This window comes from Vipera ursinii (genome assembly GCF_947247035.1).
Source record: "Vipera ursinii genome assembly, chromosome: 12".
Classification (NCBI taxonomy): Eukaryota; Metazoa; Chordata; class Lepidosauria; order Squamata; family Viperidae; genus Vipera; species Vipera ursinii.
Window position 1 is genome coordinate 1,224,269 of NC_139525.1, and position 26,324 is coordinate 1,250,592.

Consider the following 26,324-nt stretch of genomic DNA (forward strand, 5'->3'; position numbering starts at 1 on the left):
ACCCTAAGTGGAATTCAATCAATTAATCAATTTCAACTTTTCGCAGGAAAAAAAAAGATCTCACAAAGTTGGAATTAATCGATTGAACTTTTTAGTCCCACCCAGTCTGCCATTACCACTGCAGCCACACCCACCCAATGGGCCACGCCCACCCAATAGGCGCCGCCCACCTTGCACCCGACGATACCTAAGTGGGTTTTGGGTTGCAGTTTGGGCACTTGATCTCTAAAAGGTTCGCCATCATTGCCGTACACCATTTCGGACAAATGGCTGTCCAGTCTCTTCTTAAAAACCTCCAGTGTTGGAACAGCCACAACTTCTGGAGGCAGGTTGTTCCACTGATAAATTGTTCTGTCAGGAAATTTCTCCTTAGTTATGGTCTCTCAGTGTAAATTGAATGGTTTCCCTTCCAGAAAATGTATAATCCATCGCCTGACACAACAGGAGACAACACTATATCCTGGGGCATTTTTGCCCCATCATTTGCTATAGTTCATTTCTTTCTGCTCTTTTCTTTAGGCCCTGCTGCCCTTGGAGAGAAGCACAGAAGCGGGTCCACCATTTGACGTGCAAGTTTCATGCCACAGATAAAACACAGCAGGGTAAAAGGGAAGGAACGTTCCTGGGCAATTTCTCCAGTATACTAAACACAATTTGTTCTTACGCAACGGCTGCCTTGTGCAGCTGCCAAGGTTACTGAGACCTTGCTTGATCTGCTGCAGAAGACACACTGCACAAGTTTCAACTTGTGTGCAGGGATGTATTTTTCCACATGTTTTCTCCGGCTATACAGAATTCCCACTTGGACCATAATTCAGTGAATATCCTGTAATCAGAGCTGGAGATGGGAAGAACAACAGTGCAGGAAAATGGGAAGGAATCAAACCATTGGAGGAGCCCAAGATGGAATTCAGAGTTTGCAAGATGCTAGTTAGATGTGCACTGCCACTCTGTCTTCCAGTGCGTTACCACTTCATATGACCCTAAAAATCTAAAATCAGGCCAACAGAAATGATCTGAGAGTTTGCTGTCCATAAATCTTCAGATAAAGTTGGAGACGATCAAAGTTCTTCCTCTAAGAAAAAGCATGTTAAAAATCTTAAAAATCAGAAATACAGAATATAGGTTTTCTGCTTTAAATTTTTTTTATGTAAATTGACACTTTAAAAAAAAATAGTAAGGGCTCTTGTTCCCGATCTTCTGAAAGCAGCCGGGGTGGGGAGGTGTGAGTGTGGTGGCTCACCATTTCCACAATCCTGTTTTCTAAAAGGGAACCCGATCAAATTCACCCCTAGATTTCAGAAAATGTTTTAAACGAATGTTTCTCAACTTTAAGAAGTGCGGGCTTCAACTCCCACAGTTCCCTAGTCAGCCATGTTGGCTGGGGAATTCTGGAAGTTGAAGTCCACACATACTAAAGTTGCCAAGACTGAGAAACATTGGTCTAAGCTATCTCCCCTGATTTAGAAAGGAGCAAGTGGGATTCTGTACTTTAGATTTTCTCAGTCCGTCTAACCTATATACCGTAATTTGTGTTCAGTAGTTGAGTTTTGGGAATACTGTCCTTGAAAGACAGCCCAGATGCCAGATCTTTTTCTGGGGCTGAAATGACAGAGGAACCTGGGCTGTTGTTTTCAGGCACCCAGAGCCACAAAGGGAAATTTGAAATTCCTTTGGTGATCTTCTGAGCCATAAGCAAGCCAAGCTAGCCATTACAGCTCTTTAACAAACTGGGATTAAACAACCTGTGTCTATTGCGCCGAAACAAAACCCAGACTTGGTATTTCGTAAGTTTCTCCTACTATTGAAAGTTGAAATCTATTTTTTCTGTCAAGGACTGTATTTTTATGCAAGCATACCTGCATAGCTGATGCATAACTATGACTGGGTGATGTGCCCACCATGGGTATTTTCTACTGCCCCATTCATCCAAGCCTTGAATGCAAAAAAAGAAATGAAAATAAAAATGAAAATGAATCCTCAAGGATTCTTTCACCCAGGCCTGCGCCCAAGCCCATGTGATTCCACATGACTGAATACAAATTGTTCTACTCTGCGCTTTGTACAATTCCTGTCGTCCAACAGCAAGGGCGTTTCAAAGAAAAAAAAGGGGGGGGGAGAGAAAGAACTTGCGGCCATAAATAGCGGTCGACATTATTTCCCCCAATTAAAGTTGGAGGCTATCTATTTTTTTTAAAAAAGAAAAGTTAAGTAATAGTAAGGAACGTACTGTACCAAATGGTCAGATTTATGCTAGCTGAACAGTAGAACATTCACAGAATGGCTACATGGAAAAACACATCCACTTCTCATCCAAACAAGACTGTGAACAGGAAGTTAAAAAAGAGAGAAAAGAAATTAACCAGCTCCACTCTTGCATGCATGTTGCAAACAAGTTTGCCAAGCCAGCATTTCCTGTCACTAGCTGCTTTTGTTCCCCATGGGGTAGAGAAGCTGCCGCATTTGGTGTCTGCGTGTGCATATTAATTCTTCTTTTTAATCGTCCAAATGCAGGAAAAATCACAAGAGCAATTTGACTTTGGCTTCTCTCAGAGAAGGGACAAAATGAATTTCTTCCAAGCAATGGCGGAAAGCGGGGGAAGAGACGGGACGTCTGCAACCATCGGCCCCACATCTGCTCATGCCGACAGTGACTCCACACAGGGGGCATTTGGCCTATGGTGCACCATTCCAGGTCAGGGCTTGGTGCTCCCAGCCAGACAGCACCAAAGTCAGAAAAACGGAGAGGAGAGCTGAGTTAAGGTACGGTGGTCAAAAAACGAGGACCATCCTGGGAACGCTTTCTCCAACTCACAAACTTGATTAAAAGGCATTTTACTAGCACCTGCAACTCAGAAAAGGTGCCCGCAGAGCCTCTTTATTTTTCGGCACAGAGAAAGAAGTTTCTTCCAGTGCCAGGTCTGCCTGGTGCATGGTGGCACACACCCAAAAGAGAAAGAAATGCCCCCTCCCCCACCTCGTCTTTCCCAACTTGACCCCCTCGTCCCTCCCAGCAGAAGCTGCTCCTCTTCCCTGGCCTGCATCTCCACAAACCCTCCGTGGGCCTCTCACTCTTGACACAGCCCAAGGTTTCAGCTTTGGCAGCTTTGGCGGTGGGTGGTGAACTGGCTTTGGGGGGGAAAGGGGATGCCAAAAGCAGAACAATAAATGGCACTGGTGCAAACGGCAGCCAGAATCTTTTGGGAGGGCTGCCAAAATTCCCAACTCCTTTTGCAAGGAGGGGAGGGAGGAAAGGCCCTCCCTACAGAAAACCTTTGATCACCAGTTGCTTGCACAAAGGAATCCAAATCTGATTCGGATTCCAAGTGATGCACAGGGCACTCGATAAGCCACTGGATCGCACCCCTCTCCCCCGAATGTGCATTCGGCCTCGGTTTAGCAACCCACTCTCTCTCTCCCCCCCCCCCCCCGTGCCACAAAGGCAGTTCCTTCTTCAAGGGGTGAGTTGAGTCACGTTCTGTGGCAACAGAGCCCTTCAGGGGTATCTTCGACCACCGTAGCTGAGGATGCTGGGAATTGGAATCCCAACACATCAAGAAAGGACCAACAAGTGTTGGAGAATGGTGATCCCTAAAAGATCTGGAAACAACCAGGCAGATCCTAACTTTACTTGCAGGTTCTTTTCCCTCCCACTGAGAAAGGCTTAAACTGTTCAGACAAGCCTAATATGCAAAGCCTTATAGATTTGCAACATGGGTTCTGCCTCTTTCTCAGCAGATTTGTCTTCTCTCATGTGTTTGAAAGATGTTGGAGGAAAAAGACGAATAGCCTGTCAGGTAAAATAATGACAGCCAGGCAAAGAGGAGATGTTGCAATTTGCCCATCAGAAACAGCTCAAGAGTAGAGATATGTCCTTTTTTAACATTTGTATCGCATGCCAGGTGTATGGCATTGATTTTTATTTTAATGTTTTTAAATATTTTTATCATGATTGTTATATATTTGCTAATTTTTACTGCAGTGTTGTTTATAATCACTTTTTGTGAGATAGACAGACATATAAATTTGATAAATAAATCAATTGAAAGAGCTCCTGCTATAATAGACTGACTCACAAATAACAATTTGGGAGTTTTGTTTAATTTTTCTGAATTCTGGAGACTGATTCAGCGATTCAACCTAACCAGTTTCAAATACTGTCTTTAAAGCCAACCCTCACATATCCCTAACTCATATAAACACAATACACACAACCTAATTCTTTGTTTACAAAGCTCTATAAAGACTCTAACAATGCCTGCTGTTGATACATGATCACAATTATGCTAATAAGCTAGGCCCAGAACATCTGACAAAAAAACCTCTATTACATATAGTTTGCAATTATATCCAGAGTTATTAAGCATTTTTCTCTTTTTTCTTGCCAATATGAAAAGTGTGTTGAAGATACAGTTGAATATTTTGCCCATAATATACACAGCCAAGGGTGCACAGGAATACTTCACACCTAAACAGGGAAGGCAGAACTTGTAACAGATATCAATTTTACAAACTCTGCCCTCATCCTTACAGAGTCACAAACCTCATGGAGGTCACTTTGGGGAGAAACTCACATAGTAAGCAAGAGTTCATCATGGAGGCTAAGGAACTTAAAATGTATTACTGTTATCAGCAGAACTTGAATATTTTGGAAGACAACTGATGCCAAAGCTGGTTTTCAATTTTGGCTTTTGATTCTCAACTTTACTTTACATATCCTGGCAAAAGACTATTCAAATACTAGTTATTTATGTGACTGTCTGGATTTAAAGATGCAACCCACCTTTTCTTTTCCCCTCATGGATGGAAATGACTCTTAAGGTGAAACAATCTTCTGGCATAATGGCAGATTGTTTCTTACTCAGAAAGACTGCTTACATCCATTTTGAAATTTAATAAATTAATATTCATGCCCCTAAAAGCCGATCTCAGGCTGTTGATCTGTGCCTGACTTGTAAACGTCAGAAGAATGGTTCTTAGATCCTAGACACCAGACTAGGTGTGGTCTTGTCTAAATGTATACAGATCGGAATGCTCTTTTTCTGCACAATTTTGGGTCCTCTCTCTATCTGAAGCTTCTGAGTTTAGGAATCATGTGCAATAGCCCCCATTCAACTTTCGCTGGATTCTGTCTGCACTGCATCAAGTAACAATCTCCCCAGATGTAATGCAGCTATGGCCATCCGCTGTGTCCAAACTGAAAGCAAAGGACACAGGAGCCCAAGGAGAAATCTGTCTACCCCAGCCTGACTGCCACAAGCACTGGTGCTCCAGGACTCTTTCACCCAGGGGAAATAACACCTGGCCCAGATCAATCAGAATGCAACTTCCTCATCATGCCTTGTAACTCAAGAGCAGCCTAACTTGTTTTAAACTTCCCAAAGTTTCCTGAAATACTTTACAACCAATCACCTGTGATTTATGTGGCAATGCACAAAGCCAAGTCAGAGGGAAGGTTAAGCTTCCCACCCTCACTGTGACATTTTCAGCAGTTTCACAGACACCCAAGCCTCATGTTAATGTCCACGTGGCCACCTGAAAATCTGCTGATTTATCCTCCGCTTTTTTGTTGAGACAAATCCAGCGGAACACTTCCCAAAAATGTATGTCTGATAATGAACATGTGGAAAATTAGCCCAGTCACCTCTAATGACTTCCCCTTAATTTTATAATCAGCTGGAACTGCCCTTTTTCCAATATTTCTCCTACAGTTTATTAAAGCAATCCGTAAGAAGACAGAATTATTTATCTATTTCTTCCAGAAACCTACTAGAATTGCATCTGGGCAAAAGCCTCTTCTGCAACTTTTTTTTAAAGCGAGGTACAAGAAAGAAACTTGACAGCAGAATAATCCTACCAATGACACTCAATTTTTAATCAGGGCTGAATGACAAGTTCTTGAAAGAAAATTCAGGGTTTGTCTTGGCAGCGCCTAGCAAAAGTCTGAAATGCAGGCACCCCCAATCCAAGGGTGATCTAATCTTCCCCTTATGGTAACTTCCACATGTGGCTGGCTACAATTCCCACAATTCCAGGGGGCATTCGATTGGGTCATACTGGATGAGAAAACCTATAGTTTAATGATGGCAAGGGATGCCCTCCAGACAACTCAGGATGGCCCTGGACTATGCAAAAAGTGGTTTACAGATGGATAAAGTTAAGTTATGGCAACAACCAGCTATAAACGTCCCCGCCCTCTGGGGCATCACCAAGCTCTGAGAAAAAGCTTCAGGGAAGCTCCGCCTTAACAGGCTCCCAGATAGATTGATGTTCAACTGGAAAGTTTGGCTGCTGAAATCCTTGCGCTATAACAACTTTTGTACATTAAAAAACCTCAATGAACTGTACTGGGGAGAACCAGCTGCCACTCTGGGGCTCCCCAGCTCTTTCCTTGCAACGGTCACCCTGGAGGGCATCCCACCTCCCTGTTCCATCACTGCAATGCTAAGAAAGCAGTAATGCCGACATCCAAAATGGAGTGGGAGGGTGATTAACAGAGGCCAGTCGCCTCCTCCATAAAATCCTGATTTTAAGCTTTCCGGAAGGTGCAGAGTGGAGAGGCACCTTTTTGAGAGCTTGACTTTGCTATACCATCCACGGGGGATATACTGAACAAGCCCACAAGTCACCAACTTGCCATCCCAACCTTGGTTTCTACTGAAAGCATTTGTCTGCCGGGTTTTTTACATTTTATTTATATTTTGAGTAAACCACCTGGTTTAATAAACCCAAAGGAGGGACACGAGTAGTCCTGCCTCACCAAACCAAGCCCAGAAAAGCCTCTTCTTCTTCTTCTTCCTCCTCCCCCCTTGACCAGCCACGAGGAAGCCCGAGGGAGCCAAGGTCAGGCCCGGAGAGGCAGAAGCTCCTGCTCCCTACCTGGGGGCAACCTTGGCCGAAGCAGCTGCTTCTTTCGGCCCGCCTCTCTGGACCCCTCTAGCTGGGGGGGGCGCGAAGGGGTCTCTGTTTCCCCACCCGGGTCTCTTAATTCGAGGGGGGAGGGCTTCCCCCCAGGGTTCCACGCGGCCCGGGGAATGCTGGGAGTTGAAGTCTTCAAGCGCCCGTGCGTCACCCCGGCCTCTCCCCGCCAGCTGGCGGCCCCGGGCCTCTGAGCAGGTGCAGAGCGCGGCCTTTCCTCCGGCTGGCAGGAAGGCCCCGCCCGGGGAAGGCCGCGTCTCCCTCCGTCCCGCCATGATTCAGCACGCCGCCGCCGCCCCGCCCGACCCCCCGGCCGCCCTTTGTCTCCAGGCAGACCGGCGGCGGCGGGCCTCCCTCGCCGGGCTCCCCGCGGGGAAAGGGCGGCGCGTCCGAGCGACCCACCCGACGCGTGTCAGCGGCCTCCCGCCAGGCCAGCGCCCGCCCTACCTTGCGCGGCGCTCCGATGCTGCTGCTGCTGCTGCCGGCTGAAGCGGCGGCTGAGGCGGCGGCGGCGGCGGCGGCGGGAGGGGAGCAGCTCTCCGCGGCCCCTGGAGGCGCGGGCGGCGGGCTGGGGCTGCGGCGCGCGCCTAGCATGAGGGGCTCGTGCGGGCCGCCATCTTCGGAGGAGGCGCGGCGCAGCGAGGCGAGGCAGGCCGGGCCGGGCGAGGCGAAACGAGGCGACGGGGAAGCCGCAGAGCCGCCCCCTCCTCCCGCCCGACGCGCCGCCGCCTCAGCAGCAGCAGCAGCGAATCAGAGCGCGCCCCGCGGCCGGGCGGGGAACTCCAGCGGCGGGGCGGGCCCGCTCCCTCGCCCCGCCCCCTCCCAGCAGGGCCCGGCGGAGAGGCTGCCATAGCAACGCCGCCCTCCCCCGCCAGGCCCGGCCGGACCTTCGGAGCGGGCCGGGGAGGGGCGGGCTAGTCTTCAAGGAGGGGATTTGCCCCCTCGTGGCGTGGGGGGGGGGCAGCAGAGACTCAGCAGAAAGACGCCCCCCCCCCACACACACTTCTTCCCGGCCTAAAGCCGGTGGAGAGGGGCGTTGCCAAGCAACCTCGTTTAGAGACGCGCGCGCTGGGAGGGGCCTTGCGTCATTTTAACGTCATCGTGGCCAGGGACGGACGCCCCGCCCCAACTTCGGGATTCTGCGGACGTTGCCGGCCTTTCGGGGCAGGAGAAGGAGTTACCCCTGCTCCCCCCCCACCCCGAGGCCATCCAGGAGTAGCCTCTGTGCAAAACACGTCCAGATGTTTACTGATGCGCCCCCCTTCTCCCCACGGATAACAATGCTGGCCCGGAGCTCTGCTGGAAGCTGCAGGTATCATCTGAGCAGGGCTGCAAAAGTGGGGATCCTCGTTAACCGAAAGGTGGTTGGTGGTGGCTAGTTGGCAGAGTCACTTTTTCTCTGTCGGTGAAAGGGAAAGGGCAGCTTTGTTGCCTGGACTTCCCAGGATGCCGGGTGAGGTCCAGAAAGTCAAGATGGCAGCCACAACTGTGAAACCGACACTCCCCCTGTTTTAGAGATGCATTGCAGGTGGACTTTCAGTTGCACCGTCGTGGCTTTGGGGACCGCTCCCTGCAAGGACCCTAGACCAGGGCTGTCAAACTGCCGGCCCACGGGCCGGTTGCATCATATGGAGGCAGCGCCCACCTCCGCTCCAGCAATGCAAAAAAAAAACACAAAAAAAACCACCCACTGTACTGACTTATTGGGCAACCTCCCAAACCTTTGACCAAAAAGCTTTGTATGATGCCTTTGCCCAGCTTTAGTGGCTCCTGCTCATTGTTTTGCCTGGAGGTTTTTTTCCCCAGAAGATGAATTGATCCCTTTCAAAGGATTTGTTTGTTTGTTTGTTTGTTTGAAAAGTGAGACCGGGCTTAAATACAGGAGCAGAAAAGTCTGAACAAAACCAGCATGTCAGCCAGTCCTTTGTACAGCAGCATGATGGCTTTCAGTACCCTCCAACCTGGCCCCTGCTTGGCTGTCCCTGTCCACAGAAGCAGAGGTCGTCCCAGGACAGACCACTTCAGAGCCAGCTGTTCCCTCTTCAGGGCCTAAGAAAGGAAGAGCCTTCCTGGCGTCTCCTCCTGCAGCTGTTCCTGGTTGTCCAACGAGGAGAGATTTATTTCGCCTGGTCATCAAATTCCAGGAGCTCAGGTAAATCAGTCTCGCATCCTATTTGCTTTCCAGACTGATTTAATTGAGGGCAAAAAATGAATCCAGCATCAGTTGGAACTTTTTTTTACAGCAGTTCAAGAAGTTTGAATCCCAGTGGTGATTACAAGAGACATGGCTGGGAATTCCCGCTTTAGATAGATTAGATTAGATTAATTAGATTAGATTAGATAGATAGATAGATAGATAGATAGATAGATAGATGATAGATAGATAGATAGATAGATAGATAGATAGATAGATAGATTTTCCTGCATGTGGCATTTTTCTCTTTTCTCATAAACTACCAGAGAATCTCCTCCACTGCATAAAGCATGGGGGCATTGAATAAAGGATACACAAACAAAGCAACTTCCCAAGATGCCACCTAAGTCTTGGAAGTTTGTCATAGTGGCAACTTGGCATCTGACTGTTATTTGGGCCCTGAGTTGGTAGCAACGGGATCCAGGGCTCCAGAGAATATTTTGTTTACCTGCAAATCAGACGGCTGTTGCATAGAATTGTACAGCCTTAATCCAACTCTGGGGAGATCAGGGTGGTGCATAAACTCTGCTGCAAGGATGGAAGGCTTGAGGGCGCTTGCCGTGTCTGTGTACTCCCGGGCATCCCTTAGCCTAAACGGAAGCTGTTTTGAAAACTGTAACGTAAGCGAATGTTCCATATGTCCAAGAAATATTGACTGCACAAACGCACCAGTGCAGAGAGAAGAAAAAAGATTTCTGAATCCGTAGAAAGAGCAGTTGGATTCCAAACCCATTAGAGAGGCAAAATGGGTCATGCTGAGAGAAGAGAAAGAAAAAGGAAATCAATTTTGCCACATGCCGATGAAACCCTGGATGGAAAAGACTTGCTTAAATGGTCAAACGCCAGACCATTCGGGGCCAACTGGGGAGCGCCAAAGAAGAGATTTAATTTCCCATTTCTAGAACTCTGTGTGTGTGAGAGAGAGGGGGCGAGATTGAATGGACTGGCAGCAGCAACTCTGGGGCAGGCAAAAATTACTTTTTCAGCAAAACCCAAAAGTATTCACTGCCACTGACAGGTAGCCAAGCTTTTGGCCAGAAGAGGAACAACTGGAAGGCATCTGCCCGACGAAGAAAAGAGGCCGAACCCAGAGGAGGAGGAGAAGCAATGGAGTGTGCGAGACAAGGGCTTGCAGGGTGGCCTGGAACAGGCGAATTAAGGATGGTGCCACCACCTCTTGCGGCAAAGTCTGCTCACCAGCAGCTGTCAGTCGTGGAAAATCCAGAGAGTCAGGCGTTGGGGGGGCAGCTAGAGCCTCCCAGCCCTGCTTGAAGATAATGGGAGCTTCTCCTTTCTTTCTTCAGCAACCAGCAGCTTCAGCTAATTAACTTCCGGTAGTCCCGATCCTAATGAAGCAGCAGATAGGCTCAAAGAGAACTCCTTGAATACCCAGCAAGCATCTCTGGACCACTGATCCTGGGTTCAACATTAAGGCAGGCATTCAGTTAGGCCTCTCTTGCATGTTGTGCACCCCAAGTCTCTCTTCCAAACAGGAAGTCACTGCAGAAATTCAGGGCAGTGTTTTAGACAGGTGCCAACTAAGGAAAGCACCTAGACACTGATTAAATCCAGATAGCACACAAGCTTTAATAACTCTGTGGATCAATAAATGAAATGGTCTTTCTGTTCTTTCCCTAACACATTTCCTCCAGGGTCAGTGCTGTCCATCTGCTTTCTCAGCATGAGTTTTCTGGAAATAACCGCCTTCCTTCGCCTGTCCAAAACTGCCAGGCTCAGCAGCCCACGCAGAAAGGGGCGATAGAGGACATCCAGCATCCAAGCATCGGTGGCCTTAGCTCCGCAGGGACCGTGCTGCCTATTGGAATCATTCAGGCTATTTTGCAAATGGGAAAACAAAGCAAAACTTCCAAACCCCTTCATTAGATCGCGGGGGACGGATTTCTGAAGTTGAGGGGGACTGAGACCTGGCACAATCAGGGAGCCGGCAAGCCCAGCGTTTAAGCAATTAGCCCCTTTTCGGCAGAGAAATGAGGCAACAGAGAGAAGCTCTAGGGGCTGGCTAGAGAGGCCTTCAAGCGGCAAAGCTAGTGATGACTTCCAGCTTGACTTGCAGCTTATGGAACTGAGCTGACCGTGCAGGATTTTCCCTTGGAAGGGAAGCTTAGCCTTGGCCTTGCACGTGTGCGTTTGCCTGGCTGACGACGGAAGGGCTTTTGGCAGGTCGAGGCTGCCCAACTGGTTCTGCTGCTGCTGCTGCTCTGCTCACGAGGGGAGGGCGAGGCGTGGCACCCTCCATCCACGCCACTGTCTGCACAGCCTCAGCAAAGCAGCCTCTGCAAAAGGCTGGGCGAGATGCCTGCAGGATGCCGTCTGTTGTGGGGGCTGCCGGGAAAACGGTCGGGGAAAGGCAGCGGGGGCAGGACGCCGAAAACCGGTCTTCCATCTTGCCGTCTGCTGTCGACAGCACTGGTTCCCAGGCTCCTTCCAAGTCTGCTCCGAGTTTGCAGCTGCAGCATTTAAGGAACTGCCGGCTCCTCCCGCATTTATTTCATTGAATATTCATCTCCCATCCGGGGAGTCTTGGTGGTTCCTCACAAGCCGTCGATCCTTCCCTTCCAACCTCTTGTCCTTTCAGTGCCAGAGAGTGTTATTTTGAGCAACTTTTCCATATAATGGTTTTAAACCCTGCCGCCGGTTGTTATACTGCTTTCTTACCGTTTGTTTTGTAGCTTTTGGTTTATTATTAAGATACGCTTACTTGTTAGCTGCTTCCTTTTTTCCATTCCAAGAGCAGGGCTTCAACTATCCTGCAATGGGTGAATTGTGACATATAAGCCACGGCAGCGGTGGGATTCAGCCAGTTCGCACCAGTTCAGCAAAACCGGTAGCTACTTTTTTTGTTGCCCAGGCCCAGAATGGACTTCCGGAAGCGACATCCACAGAGAGAACCGGTGGTTCACCTATTTGAATCCCACCACTGAGCTACGGGGTTGAAAAAAGAAATAATGGGAACTTTGGAAAGTAGGGAAGCAAACCTTTGCTTGCAAAGGAACCCATTTCAAGCCAAGCCCTGCTCCTACTTCAGACTGCTGCAGTCGTCTGCTAGATCTGCAGTTCCTTCTCAGTTCCACCCTTGGGGTGAAGAAGACAATCCAAGTCATTCTTGCGAAGCATCCCGAAGGACTAAAGTCTACTTGGAAGTCAAGGGTTACACCTTATAGTCCCTCCCCATAAGGATCAAGGATTTAGAATCTACTGTTTCTCAGACTCGGCAGCTTTAATTCCCAGAATTCCCCAGCCAGCCATGGTTGATTTCATGAATTCAGAATTCATGAATTCTGGGAGTTGAAGTCCACCCATCTTAAAGTCGCCAAGGTCGAGAAACCCTGGTCCAGCAGCCCTTTTCTGCATTTCAGAATTCTGTGAAAGACCAGAGGAAAGTCAGAGCCTCAGGTAAAAGGCTGGCAATTCTGGGAGCAGCTGCAGGATCCGTGCATCTCTGGGGCAATGAGATTAAAATCAGATACCGTAAATCGGGGAGGGGGAGAAGGAAAGTGCCCTGTATGAAAATACTGTAAACCACATTTTCTTTGCTTTACTGCCCCCTGCAGGCTGTTCCATGTAGCTTCAGGGATGAGGGTGCGTGTATTCTTTGCTGAAACCAGGGAACAGTCTGTCACACACATACGCACTTCTGTTAAACAACAACTTTGGAGCAGGGAAAGATACCTGGGAGTTTTCAGTTTGCCAAAAAAAGCTAACGGAAGAAAATCTTTCCATGCAAAAGAGTGAATGCCTCAAGCATTTTTACTTTATAAAATATGTTTATAGGACACGCCTTAAGCCAAAGAAGTGTTTTAAATAATTACATATATTTTCCCTCCTAAAGCTCATCGAATGAACTGAAACCAGCAATAAAATTATTTGGAGACTTAAAAACATCTCCCCTATTTTCAGTTGCACACTTTGGAATTCTGTTTATTTTGGGCTTTGCTGTGGGGAGGGAGAATATCTGAGACCACTCTTGAATTGGCTTTGGAACGCTCTTGTGGGTTGCCAAATTCTTTCCTCAAGCTTCCATCCAAGTGGGTTCAAAAGAAATTCTAATATATCCAACTTCCCTTCCTGGGAATAAAATCCTGGCTGAATGTTTATGGAGATTCTCAGTCATCCAGGTCACGGTTGTCCCAAAGGTGTTTTTTGCAAAAGGCCACTGGACTTTCTTTGTTTTTCCTTGAAGGGGAAGAAGCTGAAGAACTGAAGAAGCTTCTTGGATGAGAAGTGAAACGTCTTCAAGAAAAAACAAAGTCCAGTGGCCTTTTCAAAAAGCACCTTTGGGAAAATCCTGGCTACATATTAGTGTTGGAAAGAGAAAAACATGAGTAATGCTCAGAACACACACACACACACACACACACACACACACACACACACACAATGCAGACTGGCATCACATGGATGAATTTTCTAAGTCCCAATGCAGCTCTTTGCAAGTGCACCCACTGATTTAGCCATCTGGAGAAAATAAACACAGGATGTAATAAAATCTTATCTATGATTGGAGCTGTCCTGCCCCCTTGTGGCCACAGAGATGTGTGCAGTTTCATTTAACAGCTGTTCTCCAGATGTGCAGGAGCCAGAATGTTTCCAGGTTGCAAGACTTACGGGTACATCATTTCTGGATGTCACGAAGAGAGGATTGACTAAGATGGTCCCTTTGATGGCACTCTGAAATGGACATAAGGATATCTCCACTTTGATTTTGCCTACTGTAAGATGGGACAGAGAAATTTGGCCAAGGTTTAATTTTCTAATTTTTCCGTTACTAAAAGAAAAAAAAAGCTGCCTAATGCTTGGATCCACGTGATTTGGGATTCTGGTTTGTCTAAACCAGGGGTCTCCAAACTTGGCAACTTTTAAGACTTGTGGACTTAAACTATGCTAGCTGGGAAACTCAGGGAGTTGATGTCCACAAGTCTTACCAGTTTCCAAGCTCGCAGATTTAGAGTGCAGTGGGTTGTGCTGTTTTTTTCAAGATGCACACTAGAAACTCTTGGTTGTGATGAATTGTTCTTAGCCACAATGATTCACGTTTTGTTGGCCACCTGGATTTGCTATGAAGGTGTTGATTCAGCAAACGGGTATCTGTTCTGTGACATCAGTGTGGGGGCCTGAAAAAACCCAGTCAGAGCAATTCAAATAATCAACCCACAGTCAAAGACAGTAATTCAAGTTTATTTCATCAACTCTATTGATAAATTACACCATCCGGGTCAGCTGAATTTGGCTAGCCCCCCACTTCCCATGTTCACCAGTTGTAAACCTATACAGTAGCACAGTGGCCTATACCAGAAACCAGAAGAATTTGTATGATTATGACAAAATTATATGCATATCAACCCCTATATACAACAAACAGTATACACAAAGGAAAAGTTTTGTTGTTCTCACTGCTGTAAACCATGCACACCACAGCATAAGGACAAAATTACATCTCTTGATAAAGAGCTGTTCAAGGGCACAGAATTGGGCCACCTTCTTTGTTGAGAGCTGAGTATCTCTCTGTTAAAATCAGTGCTAGATGCTAGAATGGCTTTTTATTTATTTCAATTTAAAAACACTATGCAATCCCCCCTTTTTGTGCTTCTTAGCAAGATGTGCCCCACCCCACTCCTCTTCAGTTAGGGATCTAAAAAAGTGTTTCTTAATGTTAGCAGCTTTAAGATATGCTGGCTGGGGAATTTTGGGAGTCGAAGCCGCTGCTCTAAAGGAATAACTGTTGCAAAAAACTCCAGATAACTTAGCCCAAAATTCTACATTGGTTTCTTGCTAACTTTGTGACCTCCAGATTTGTCATACAGGTCAGAATTCTGAGGACTTTGATCCCAGCACATCTGAAGGAGCAGCTGGCCATCCTCTGTGTTTTGCATCAAGGCTTATTATGATGTAACGTCCCCAATTTTAAAAGATTTAAGTCTTCCAGAGAAGGTGGGGGCTGGTTAATATTCAGTATGCCCGAAACAAGGAAACCTTCTACAAGTCTCTCCACTCCCCAGAGATGAGAAGGAACTACAGCAACAAAGTTCATAAAACTGAAATGAACCATTGTGGTCACCAGGATAGAAATGCTTCAAAGCACAGAGCACGTACAGAGCACGTCACTGCAGTCTTCACAAGAGTTTTGCATAGAGATTCACACTGTCCAAGTGCATCAAATAGCCCCGTTCTCCACTTTCTGGGTTATTTCTAGCATCAGGAAGAGAGAGGAAAAAACCAGCAAACAGGAGCTTCTCTTGAAGGGTCTAAGGAACAGAAGGCCTCAATCGATGCCGGACCCCTTCCAAAACATCTGGAGCACTGCAGCTACTGCCCCTATTCTAGACACCCACCTGCCAATGGAGAGCCAATGCTGTAGGCTAAGCATGTCCAACCTTGACAACTGTAAGACCTGTGAACTTCGAGTCCCAGAATTCCCCAGCCATCCATACTGGCTGGGGAATCCTGGTAGTCGAAGTCCACAAGCCTCAGTGTTGCCTAGGTTGGACACCCCTGGTGTAGACCTAGGATTCCTGCCTTGGGCATTGTGTGCTGGTTTCCGTTGTTGCAAATACCAAGCAGACATTACACACAACGGACAGGAAGGGCCATTTCTCAGAAAGGGACCGTGGCTGAAGGGAAACAAGCCAATTGTCAGCTGCAAACCTCCCTGGCCCTGGGATCCTTGATCCAGTTCTAAAACCCGATGCCTTGAATGATACAACTGCAGAGCCACGAGAGGGACCTCACAGCGTCAGGCAAGCTTTCCAAACTTCGACCCTCCAGTGCTGAAGACTACAACTCCCACCATCCTCAGCCAGAACACAAGGAAGGTTGGTGCATTTTCTCCCTCGGATGTATTTTGGCCAACCACCTGGGATGGTAAAATAAAGAGTGGAGCAGATGAACAAACTCTAGAAAGCTCAAGACAGATGAGTCCATTATTCAAGATGACCATTCCTTTTAGACCACTGGAAATGACGCAGCTGGACACTTAAGAATCTTTTGTGATATTTAGGAACAGCTTTGCCTCGATGTACCTGAAGGCTCTGCTGACACCTTCCTGGGTTTATCAGCTTAGTTGGTTTTCCAGGAGTTCCGTCTTCCTACCTTTCCATCAAGACAGCCATCACTGTACTGACTTAACCAGAAAAACTGGATTCCTTTACTCAAAAAAGTGCTGTGTGCCATTGGACAACCACACACAGGTGTCTGTCTCTCCCTTGTTGACAGATATATGGGACGTGCAATTTCTTGCACCCCATACTCATTGGGTGTTGGGTGCACAAATGCAGGATTGTGTCTGCGTATGACCAAGATATAGCCAAGTACCTTACTTGGCAAATTATCCCCACAGCACAGGGGTCTCCTACCTTGGCAACTTTACAATTGGTGGACTTCATCTCCCAGAATTCCTCAGCTAGCATGGCCGGCTGAGGAATTCTGGGAGTTGAAGTCCACAAGTTACAAAGTTGCCAAGGTTGGAGGACCCCGCCATGGCAGCAAGAAGACCCAACTGTCCCCTCCCCAGATTTTGCAACCTAAATCGGAACAATCACCCCTCCAAGAGCAGAGGAGAATTTCTCTCAAGACCACAGTTCTCCTTGCGAGTGCATCCTGAGGACAGTAGCCCCTCTCTATCGGTGTCCTCCTCCTTGCAAGCCAGGTTCGTAACTGCAAAGCTCTGCCTTGTGGAGCTGGCTCCAAGTACAAGCGTTATCTCATCCCCCCCCCGCCAAATCTGATGATAACTGGAAGCCAACCCCACAAATGCTCAAATGTCATGCTGGGTCATAAAAAGTGTCTGAAGAGCAAAATAAACGTTGGAGTTGCCCCCTCTGGTGAACGCTGCTTCTATTGGGAAACAGCATCTGCCATAATAATTCAGAAATTTTTTTTCCCAGGATAAAAGCTTCGCCTCCCTTCTAAAAGAATACACACATTGCAAGAATTATTATTAAAATGGACAGAGGGCACGGAAGGCCATCTCTCTTTCCAAAAATGTTAAAATATTCCCGTATACTTTTAAAACGCATTAAAATTCAGCCACCTCAGAGAAGCCTACAGTTGCGTTTTCTGATGCCAACCTTCGGCAAACGGTTGGGGCTTTCTCTCTCAAGCTTGAGATCCATCAAGAGCAGCGGCAGTCAGATTTTTCTTTTTAAAAAGGGATTAAATATTTATAGGCAAAATCTTCCTCTCTTTGCTAAAAGCCAATTTACACCAGACGCTCATCAACGGCTTCTTCCCCTTTATGCCTCAAGCCAGGCGGTCTTTGTCTTTTTTGCGGCCGTTTGCAGCCTTCCAAAATATCTTGATGCAGCCAACACCAAACTCTTTTAAAAGGGTCTGAAATGTTCTTTTTGGAGTTTCGAAAATCACTTCTGGGGGAGGGGAGGGGTGACAATTAGGTCTTGAACTTCCACCCCTGGGGAAGTGAGGGGTCTGACACCCTCCCCAATAGGGTAAGAGACCTTAGAAGCAGGAGGAGACTTGACGTGACGGGACAGTGAGTGGCAATGCTGACCTGGACAGGCAGTCCTGTCTTTGGACTCCCTTTGGCCACCGCTGGTCACGCTTCTCCTACCTGGGTTGGCCGGATGTCAGGGGTAGGGCTTAAGGGAAGCCCCGCCCCCTCAGCAAAGACCCTGCCAAGGCAGGAAGAAATAGAGCGCGCCTAGGCTGCGGCCAAAAGGCATTTTTTGCAATGAAGAGCATTAAATGGAATGGTTGGCTTCTCCAACTGAAGACGCAAGGCTGAAAGCAATAAATGAATGGATCTGCAGCCACCCCATGGCCCAATTTAATATCCCCTGCCCGGGACTTTTCTCCTCTCTGAGACCTGAATGGAATATAAAAAACTACCAGAATCTCAGGCCCACCTTATAAAATCTGGAAATGGCTCCCCTGGAAATGGATCCCCATCTCAGGAATCCCCCCCTTCTCCCCCCCCATCAGAGTCCTTGTAGCGAAGCCTTTGCCATTTCCACTTGGGTTCTCCCTGGCAAGTGAGACTGACGGCCTGCCAGGTCGCCCAACAGGCCAGGCTTTCTTCCTTTCTTTCTTGACAGATCCGAGACAACACAGAGATTCAAAGGTCCACCTACCTACAGCACAACACTGAATGCCAAAGGCCGCCCACATCCACCCCTCTCCCCGCCTCTCCCGGGGAAGTGCCTGGCTCTGCCCGTCCTCTCTGAGCCCTCATTATCGCCACTGTTCCACATTTCCAATGTAATCCATGGTTGCGTTTCGGCCGTCCTGCTCTCTGCTGTGGCCCTGCTTAGCCCGCGAGTTCTTCCGCTGCTCCTGCCGCTTCCGGCGGGCTTCCTGGTGCTCCTTCTGTCTGGTGAACTGGTATCGCTGGAGGAAAAGGTCTTTTGCATAATCGTAGAGGTCCATGTCTAAAAAATTGAGGGCCTCGATCCGCTGCTGGGTGGCCTCGTCAATGTCAACGCTGGAAGCCCTTGTGCTGTTGTACTGGGTGAAGGGCGAGATGAAGTTCATGTTGAAGGTCTTCTCGAAGAGGTACTGGGTCTTCCGCTGGAACTCCGTCAGGCCAAAGAAGGCCATGCGCTTGAGGTTCTCCTTGGCACTGTCCAGGAGGACCTTGTTCCGTTGCTCTTCCGGCATTACGGACAGATTGTAGCAGCCCACCAGGCTCAGGTCTGCCAGCATGCGGACTTGGCGATTGTTGGCCAGGTTGTAGGGACAGTCCATGAACTCTTGCAAGGAACAGCCGGACCAGTCGTCCCCCGAGTAGCAGCTAGGAAGTTCCTCGGAGGTGGGTGAGCGTCCATCGCAGACGTGCAACGAGGCTTTCCAGGTCGCTCCTCTTTGGACATGCCTCCATTCGCTCAGGTAGCGGGAAACGGGGTCCCTCAGGATGGTGATGTAGTAGTAATTCCTGAGGGAGGAAAAGAACAAGAAAGCACCGTTAAGGAGCGAAGCGCCCCAGGGGGGCTCCCTGATGAGCAACGTAGCTGGGAAGACTGAGGTCAGTCACTGCCCAGTTCAAATGCAGTTCATTAATTTAAAGGTAGTCTTCGACTCACAAAAGTTCATCTTTAGTGACCATTCCAAGTTGTAACGGCACTGAAAAAAAGTGACTTACGACTGTTTTTCACACTTATGGCCACTGCAGCATCCCCATGACGACGTGATCAAATCCGGCCGCTTGGCAACTGGCTCGTCTTTACGACGGTTGCAGCGTCCCTCGGGGTCATGGGATCCCCTTTTGCAAAGCCGGGTTCACTTAACAACCGTGTTTCTAACTTAACAACTGCAGTGATTCACTTAACAACTGTGGCAAGAAAGGTCGTAAAATGGGACAAAACTCGCTTAACAACTCTTGCTTAGCAACAGAAATTTTGGGCTCAGCTGTGGTTATAAGTAGAGGACTCGCTCTATTTATCAGTTCCAAGCTGAGCTACTCAATGGACAGAAAAGGAGAGGCTGAAGGAACCGCTGCCTAAGACCTCAACCGGACCGAGGCCCAAAGAAGTTCACCCATCACAAAAGCGTAACTGCAAAACTCACAAAAATGAAAATTCTTCTTTAATTCCAATCCCCCGTTGCTCCCTTTGCTGGCGCAGGCACGCCACAAGAGGTCGCTGTTCCACAAAAAGAGAGAAAGCAGAGCTCTAACAGAAGGAAATGGTGACAAATAAACTCCATGAAGTTTTCAGTTAAGACCTGAAGCAAAAAAGCAAAATTTCTCACAGAGCCCCTGCTAAAAGAGCAAAGAAGCTGAAATGCACAAAAAGCCTCACATGATGGGCTTCAGAGTGCCCAAACCGCAAATCAAATCCCCCCCAAATTGGTTTGCTTTTCCTTCTACTGACTGAAAATCTGCAGAGAGTAGCAGATTCCGCTTTCCTTTTGACTGAAGAGATTTTAAGAATTCCTTTCTGAGTGGCAGAAATCAAGCAGCATTGAAGCAGAAAGAAAAATGGATAAAAATTGTATTGAACGATCTACTCTGCTCGCTATCCGTAAAATGACATGTACCGAACAGGCACCTAGGAAACACAACCATGCACCCTCCTACGCATCAACACACCTGTAACACAATATGCATCACTGCATGGTGCCTGCAGGGGGCAGTAGAAAAAATCAAGATGGCAGCTGCAATGGTGTGATTGAAATTCCACCTGTTTTTGATGTGATGCCTATAAATAGGCAGAGTTTGGTCACGCCACTGTGGCCGCCTGGACCTAATGGCCACACACTGCAGGCACTCGTGTCATTTCACGCTCGGGGGGAAGAATCTCTCGATGGAGGTTGTGGGTTGGGTTCTCCACCTCTGGAGATGTTTAAGAAGAGCCTGGACATCCATCTCTGGAGGGTGTTAGAATCAATTTTCCTGCAAAGGGTTGAACAAGATGCTGCTGGTGTCCAGCCCTGCAACGGTAGGAGGGCTGCATCTGTCGAAGGTCCTGCCGTTGCTCCCTGGACTCTCCACCCGCACCGGAGGGTCTCTCTAGCCTTAGAAGAGAATTTCCCAACCGCGGCCATTTGATGCTGGGTGAATTTCAACTCCGACAATTCTCCAGCCAGCTTTGCTTGGCTGAGGAATTCTGGGAGCTGAAGTCCACAAGGCTTAAAGTTGCCAAGGTTGAGGACCCCTGGCTTAGGTCATTCCATAGGTTAAGATGGCCAAGATCCCCAATTATTCTGGGCATCCAGGGCGACCTTGGGCGTTTCTCTTAGGCAACCCTTCCCTAAAACAGCAAGGAACTTTTGAAGTCCTCCTTTAGCATGCAGAAACAGACACTCTTGGCAATGTTCATTAAAACAGTTTGTCTTAGAAGTTTTTCAAATATTTGATTAAGGAAAGGAATAAAGAAAGCGCGGCTTAGTGTGCTTAAATAGGATGTGCGAGCAAATTCAAAGCAGGAGATCATTTTTATTGAAACGCTGGTTGCTATTTTAAGATCCTACAATGCAGCAGTATTCCTTCCCCTGTTTAAATTTTAAAAAGGGGGAGGGTGGGAAATGAAGAGAGAGAAAAGTTAATATCTAAGCACATCCGAAGAATGCAAAGTGTTCCAAAGTTAATTACAGGTGAAAGCACCGGGTGTTTTAATAAAAAATTGCGCTTTCCATCGGTAGCAAAGCTATCCCACAACTGTCACTCTCCGTTGAGCCCCATTTAATCATCCTGGTGCTGCATTTTTGCACAAACTGCAATTTTTCCATCACTTTGCCACAGCCCAAGCCAGATAAAACCAACGCTTGATTTATCCGTGGCGGGTGACCCCTGGGTTGAGACTGCCATGGGGCGGAGCCACAGCATTTAGCCCCTCCCACATGGACCACAAATTCATGCACGGGGGGTGTCCCATTGTAGCTCCCCTTTGAAATTAAACGGGTGGATGCATAAAGTCTTTGCAACGAAGGAAAAAGAAATAAACACCAGGAGAACGAGGAGCAGACCAGAAACCTGCAAACCTCACAGAGGCAGCCTTAAAAGCCGTTCCAGGAAATACAGATAGTCCCCGACTTACGACAGTTCGTTTAGTGACTGTTCAAAGCTACAGTGGCCCTGAAAAAAGTTACTTGCGACCATTTTTCACACATACGACCTTTGCAGTATCCCCAGGGCCACATGATCAAACTTAGGGTGCTGGGCAACCGACTCGTATTTATGACAGCTGTCATCCTGCGTCCGTGTTCACCTTTTGACGAGCAAGGCCAATGGGGAAGCCAGATTCACTTAACAACTGCAGTGATTCACTTAAAAATGGTGGCAAGAAAAGTCGTAAAATTTGGCAAAATCCACTTGGCAAATGTTTGACTTAGCCACAGAGGTATTGGGCTCAATTTTGGTCGTAAGTCGAGAATGCCTGTACATCGTTACAAAAACCAAACCTTTTAGTGAAAAGGCTGACCTTTAACCCCCTTGGCTCAGAAAGGAGGACCCGCCTTGTGGAGGTTGTCCTTGAGTTACGACTATTCATTCAATGATTGTTGGAAGGTACGACAGTGCTGGAGGAAGGGACTTATGATCAGTGCTCAGGGCTGGCTAGGGGATTCTGGGAGTTGAAGCCCACAGGCCTTAAAGTTGCCAAGGTTGGACACTACTGGTTCGGACCGAGAGCAGGGGCTAGCAGGGTCCCCAACAAGCCACTAAACCAGTCTGCTTCAAACTTGGCCACTTTCAGACTTGTGGGCTTCAACTCCCAGAATTCCCCAGCCAGTATGGCTGGGTGGGGGATTCTGGGAGTTGAAGTCCACAAGTCTGAAAATGGCCAAGTTTGAAGATCCCTGCACTAAACTCACAAAGAACAGACCAGTCCCAAATGGTGGGTGCTTCAAAAAACTTCTCCCACACCTCTCCATTCTCAGCCAAGTGACTCTGGTCAAGCTCTGCAAAAGTTTCTCCGCTCCCACCAGCAGAAAATGCAGGCCCTGGGAACATAATTAGAGAAGAGGATCTAGCCGTCATAATTAATGCATTAAATACTAATATCTTCTCAGCCTTGTGGCAAAAAAGGAAAAAAAAATGGATAGCGATCAGAAGCGACAGCCCCCAGTGATTTTAATTTAAGCTTCCATTGATTTCATTTAGTGGAGCTCGGGTAGGTGACGTGGGAGTTGGTATCAATTGAAAAAAATACACACCCACACGACTGGTATAGCTATATAACTACAGCCCTCTGGTGTTTCCACATAGTGGAAGGGGATTCTCGCTTAACTGAATCAAAAAAGCAACCCATATTAGCTAAGGAAACTTAATCAGCGCCATAAAATTAAAGCTGGGCCAGCCGACCACCGTACCGATTAAGTCACGTGAAGAAAACCGTTTGGCAAGAACTGCAGAGGCTTGTGGTGTTAATGATCTAAAGCCAGCCTCTCTCAGGGTTTGACCGCATGGCACAAGAGCCCTCAGCTCCCACCGCTTTAGCCAAAAGAACTGGACTCTTTTTCCCACTGAAGCTATGAGTTTCGGGGAGCCCTGGAAATGGGGGAGTTCTCTGCTAGCCAGCGAAGCAGCCCATCGTTTCCTTTTGCATGCCGGAGTCCTTGGTTTTTCCTCCAGTCCTCCCTATTTTAGAGAACGGGGGACTAAATCGAAGGGATCCTCTGGAGAAAGCCCTACTGGATCAGGGAGAGCTCTCTTGGCGGATTTCTAATTCACAAGATCCTCAAGCCTGCAGGGAGGAAAGTCAGAGCGGTTGTCGTCCCAGACCCGCACATCAGTCGCCCTATTAAAAAGATGATTGATCCCTAACTCAAAATGCTCCATTGTGTCAGTACATTTCATTCGAGGTGCTAAAATTCATCTGTTCCCAACAGAATCGCAAGAGTTAAAACTGAACTCCGGTTAGAAGTGAAGAGGCTTCTTGTATGAGAAGTGAAAGGTCTTTGAGGGAAAGCAACAAAGTCCAGCTGCCTGTGGGGTCCGGTTGCTTCTCTCCCCACTCCCTGATGCGGAGGACGGGAAAGGAAAAGGTGGACCCAGAGACAGGCTCCTGTTCTCAGCACCGTTGCCCAGGCAGAGGGTAATTTAAGAGAAAGGCAGGAGGAGACCACATAATTACAGGCACCTTAAGAGAACCCGGTGGAAACGTTCGGGAGGCAGAGAGAAACCACTAAATGTCTGCCATAAATTTCTCTCCAAGCAGAAGCAGCATCTGCACAAATATGGCTGTTGTTGCTGTACAGTACATGAGTTTATTGTGCTGTTTATCCAGACTCTTGCACTTGACAGCTCACAATCTGGGCTCTCTTTAGGGTTAACCACTGGAGGCAGAGGAGGAGGAGGAGGAAGGAGGGAGGGAGGGAGGAGGAGGAGGAGGAGGAAAAAGGAGGAAGGTGGATGGAAAATTAAAAACAGCTACTCATTGTTCTGGGGGGGGGCAAATTATAAAAGGCTGACAAACACAGACTCGGGGAGGCTGTCAGCAATGTCCAAACAAGACATCCATCCCTCCCAAAGGCAGAAGGCAGCCCAGCCATCCTCTCCTCTCCTCTCCTCCTGACGGGCTGCTTGCCCCTTCCCTTCGGAGGGAGGGCTGGGACGGTGGGCTCCCCCCTGCAATCCTAATCAGGCTCATCACAGTGCTGTAAAAACAAATCAATAGATGCTCTTGGCAGGATAAGTTAATTAATACCAGCGCACCTCTGCAGCTGTCAGTTTCACCCCCTTCAAGCCAGTTTCTTTCAGAAAGGAAAGGAGAAGAGAAAAGGGGAGGGAGGGAGGGAGGGAGGGAGGGAAGGAAGGAAGGAAGGAAGGAAGGAAGTTGGCTAGCTTTGTAGGGCTAATCCTGAAGTTCTGAGCCCTTGGGCCTGGTGCTCAGCAAAAGCAGAAAACTGACCTGGGTTGCCCCATTCAGACAGCACACGCAGGCAGGTAGAGGCGTTAGGCTCACCAGACGACCTGCTCTTAATTCCCAAAGGTAGAAAGCTAGCACGTCAAAGTGGACCCGAGTCACATTGTGATGGGCAGCTATAAAAATCAAATAAGGAAAGAATTTTTTTTAAAAGGGGCCCCTTTACTGACACCCTCATGATCTAGATGGGAGGAACTGGTGGTGTACCTGGATCAGAAGAGACCAGGTGATCTCCATTTCAGGATTTGTCTTCCAGATTTTTTTTCTTAAGGTTTTCCTTCAGAACTTTCCAAGATTGCCATGATGGACTCTCTAAAGTGCTCAGAGGAACCCAATCTCTCCAGGCCGAACACAGGGCAGAGAAAGCCAGAGAAGCTTTAGGGACAAAGCTTCCCCTCCAAAGGTCCTTCAAAACAACGATTAAAAGGAGAACGGTTGTCTCGCACTTCTGACAACCCAGTTGAGACAAAACCAGAAAGAAGAATGCTCCATCTTCCTCTGAAGAATAATATATGGCTGTCGACTGTTTTATGCTTCCCTTCTGCTCTGAGCACTTAACAGGTGGGGGACTGCAGAGCCTTCTGATACGTGCTTCTTTCAACTTGGTTTGTTGATTCACCCCAGTTGGTTCCCACAGCAGAATCACAAACGACACAGAAGTTGAACATGAGGAGTGGGTGCAATTTCGACACTCTTGCACCAACAAAAAATGGGCAGGAGAAACAGGAGGACCACTGCTGGCCAGGGGACAACTCAGACCCAAAGGCTAGTTGTCCAAGCAAGGCCCCCACTGTTCCTGCAGCTGCGTGAAGAGAGGAACGCAACCCACTGACACACACTCCACATTAATTACACAGTGCATGTGAAAAACACCTATTTCCACCTGTACTTCCAAGAATGGACTTTTGGTGCCTCCATCAAACAGACATCTGGATCCGAGCTGAAGGCACTGATTGACATGAGTAATTGGTTAATTCATTAATTGCTTCTGGAAAAAAACAAACCACAAAAATCTGCTCCACACCAATGGCATTTCTGGAACTGTCTATTTAGAGACAATTCCTTCCCCCAGCATATATTCACACACACGCACAGCAAAAATAAATGATTGGTTTGCCTTATTCTGTAAACAGATATATGCACACAATTACAAATGCCTAGCTACGAGTCTAAATCTGGCAGGGATTTATGTATGCATGGAGCAAATTTATCTACCAACCGTTTGTTTAATTTATAAAATTCCTCACCAAATAACTCAAGAGAGCCATTGGCTGAGACAGTGTTCAAAGAGAATTAAACAATTTTATGAAAAAGTCCCTCCACAAATTTGCCAGAACCGCATTTATGAGCAACAGGATGCAGAATTAATAGATGCTGTGTAGCAATGGCAGGAGATGATCCTCGGCCTCACCAAAAATGGTCTTCGCCCCAGAGACCTCTGGCTGACAACTGCAAGGATGATGGTTGGATCACCATCATGACTCAATCAATCAATCAGAATAGAGCTGGAAGGGACCTTGGAGGTCTTCTAGTCCAGCTCCCTGCTCAAACAGGAAACCCTATAACATTTCAGACAAGTGACTGTCCAATCTCTTCTTAAAAACCCACAATTTCTGGAGTTGAGCCTTCCAGCTTTCTGTTGCATTGTAGAATAGCTTGACACCCTCTTCTTTGTGGCAGCTTCTCAAATACTGGAACACTACTGTCATGTCACCCCTGGTCCTTCTTTTCTCTAGACTGACCATCCCCAAATCTTCTTACTTAGCGAGGACATGGTGGCAATAAGATATCCTGGACAGCTTGCCCTGCTCTGTCTGACTTTAATTTTCTTGGCCCACAGTTTGGGAGCAACAGCTCCAGCTAAGAGTTTGCCCTAG

General features: G+C 47.7%; 2 protein-coding genes across 4 annotated transcripts in view; both read right to left on the reverse strand.

Annotated features, from left to right (window-relative positions):
* The window catches only part of MBNL3 (muscleblind like splicing regulator 3), a 48,978-nt gene extending 41,353 nt beyond the window's left edge, over positions 1-7,625 (reverse strand). For all 3 annotated transcript variants that reach the window (XM_083372285.1, XM_083372286.1, XM_083372283.1), the window contains exon 1: positions 7,366-7,625. The gene's annotated coding sequence lies outside the window, so the exon portion shown is untranslated. The remainder of the gene's footprint in view (positions 1-7,365) is intronic.
* Positions 7,626-18,130: 10,505 nt separating this feature from the next.
* Positions 18,131-26,324, reverse strand: part of HS6ST2 (heparan sulfate 6-O-sulfotransferase 2) — a gene marked incomplete at its 5' end in the record, with an annotated part of 55,932 nt that continues 47,738 nt past the window's right edge. Inside the window, one exon of the mRNA XM_083371893.1 lies at positions 18,131-19,016. Within this exon, the coding sequence (XP_083228019.1) occupies positions 18,317-19,016 (700 nt within the window). The 3' untranslated portion in view covers positions 18,131-18,316. The remainder of the gene's footprint in view (positions 19,017-26,324) is intronic.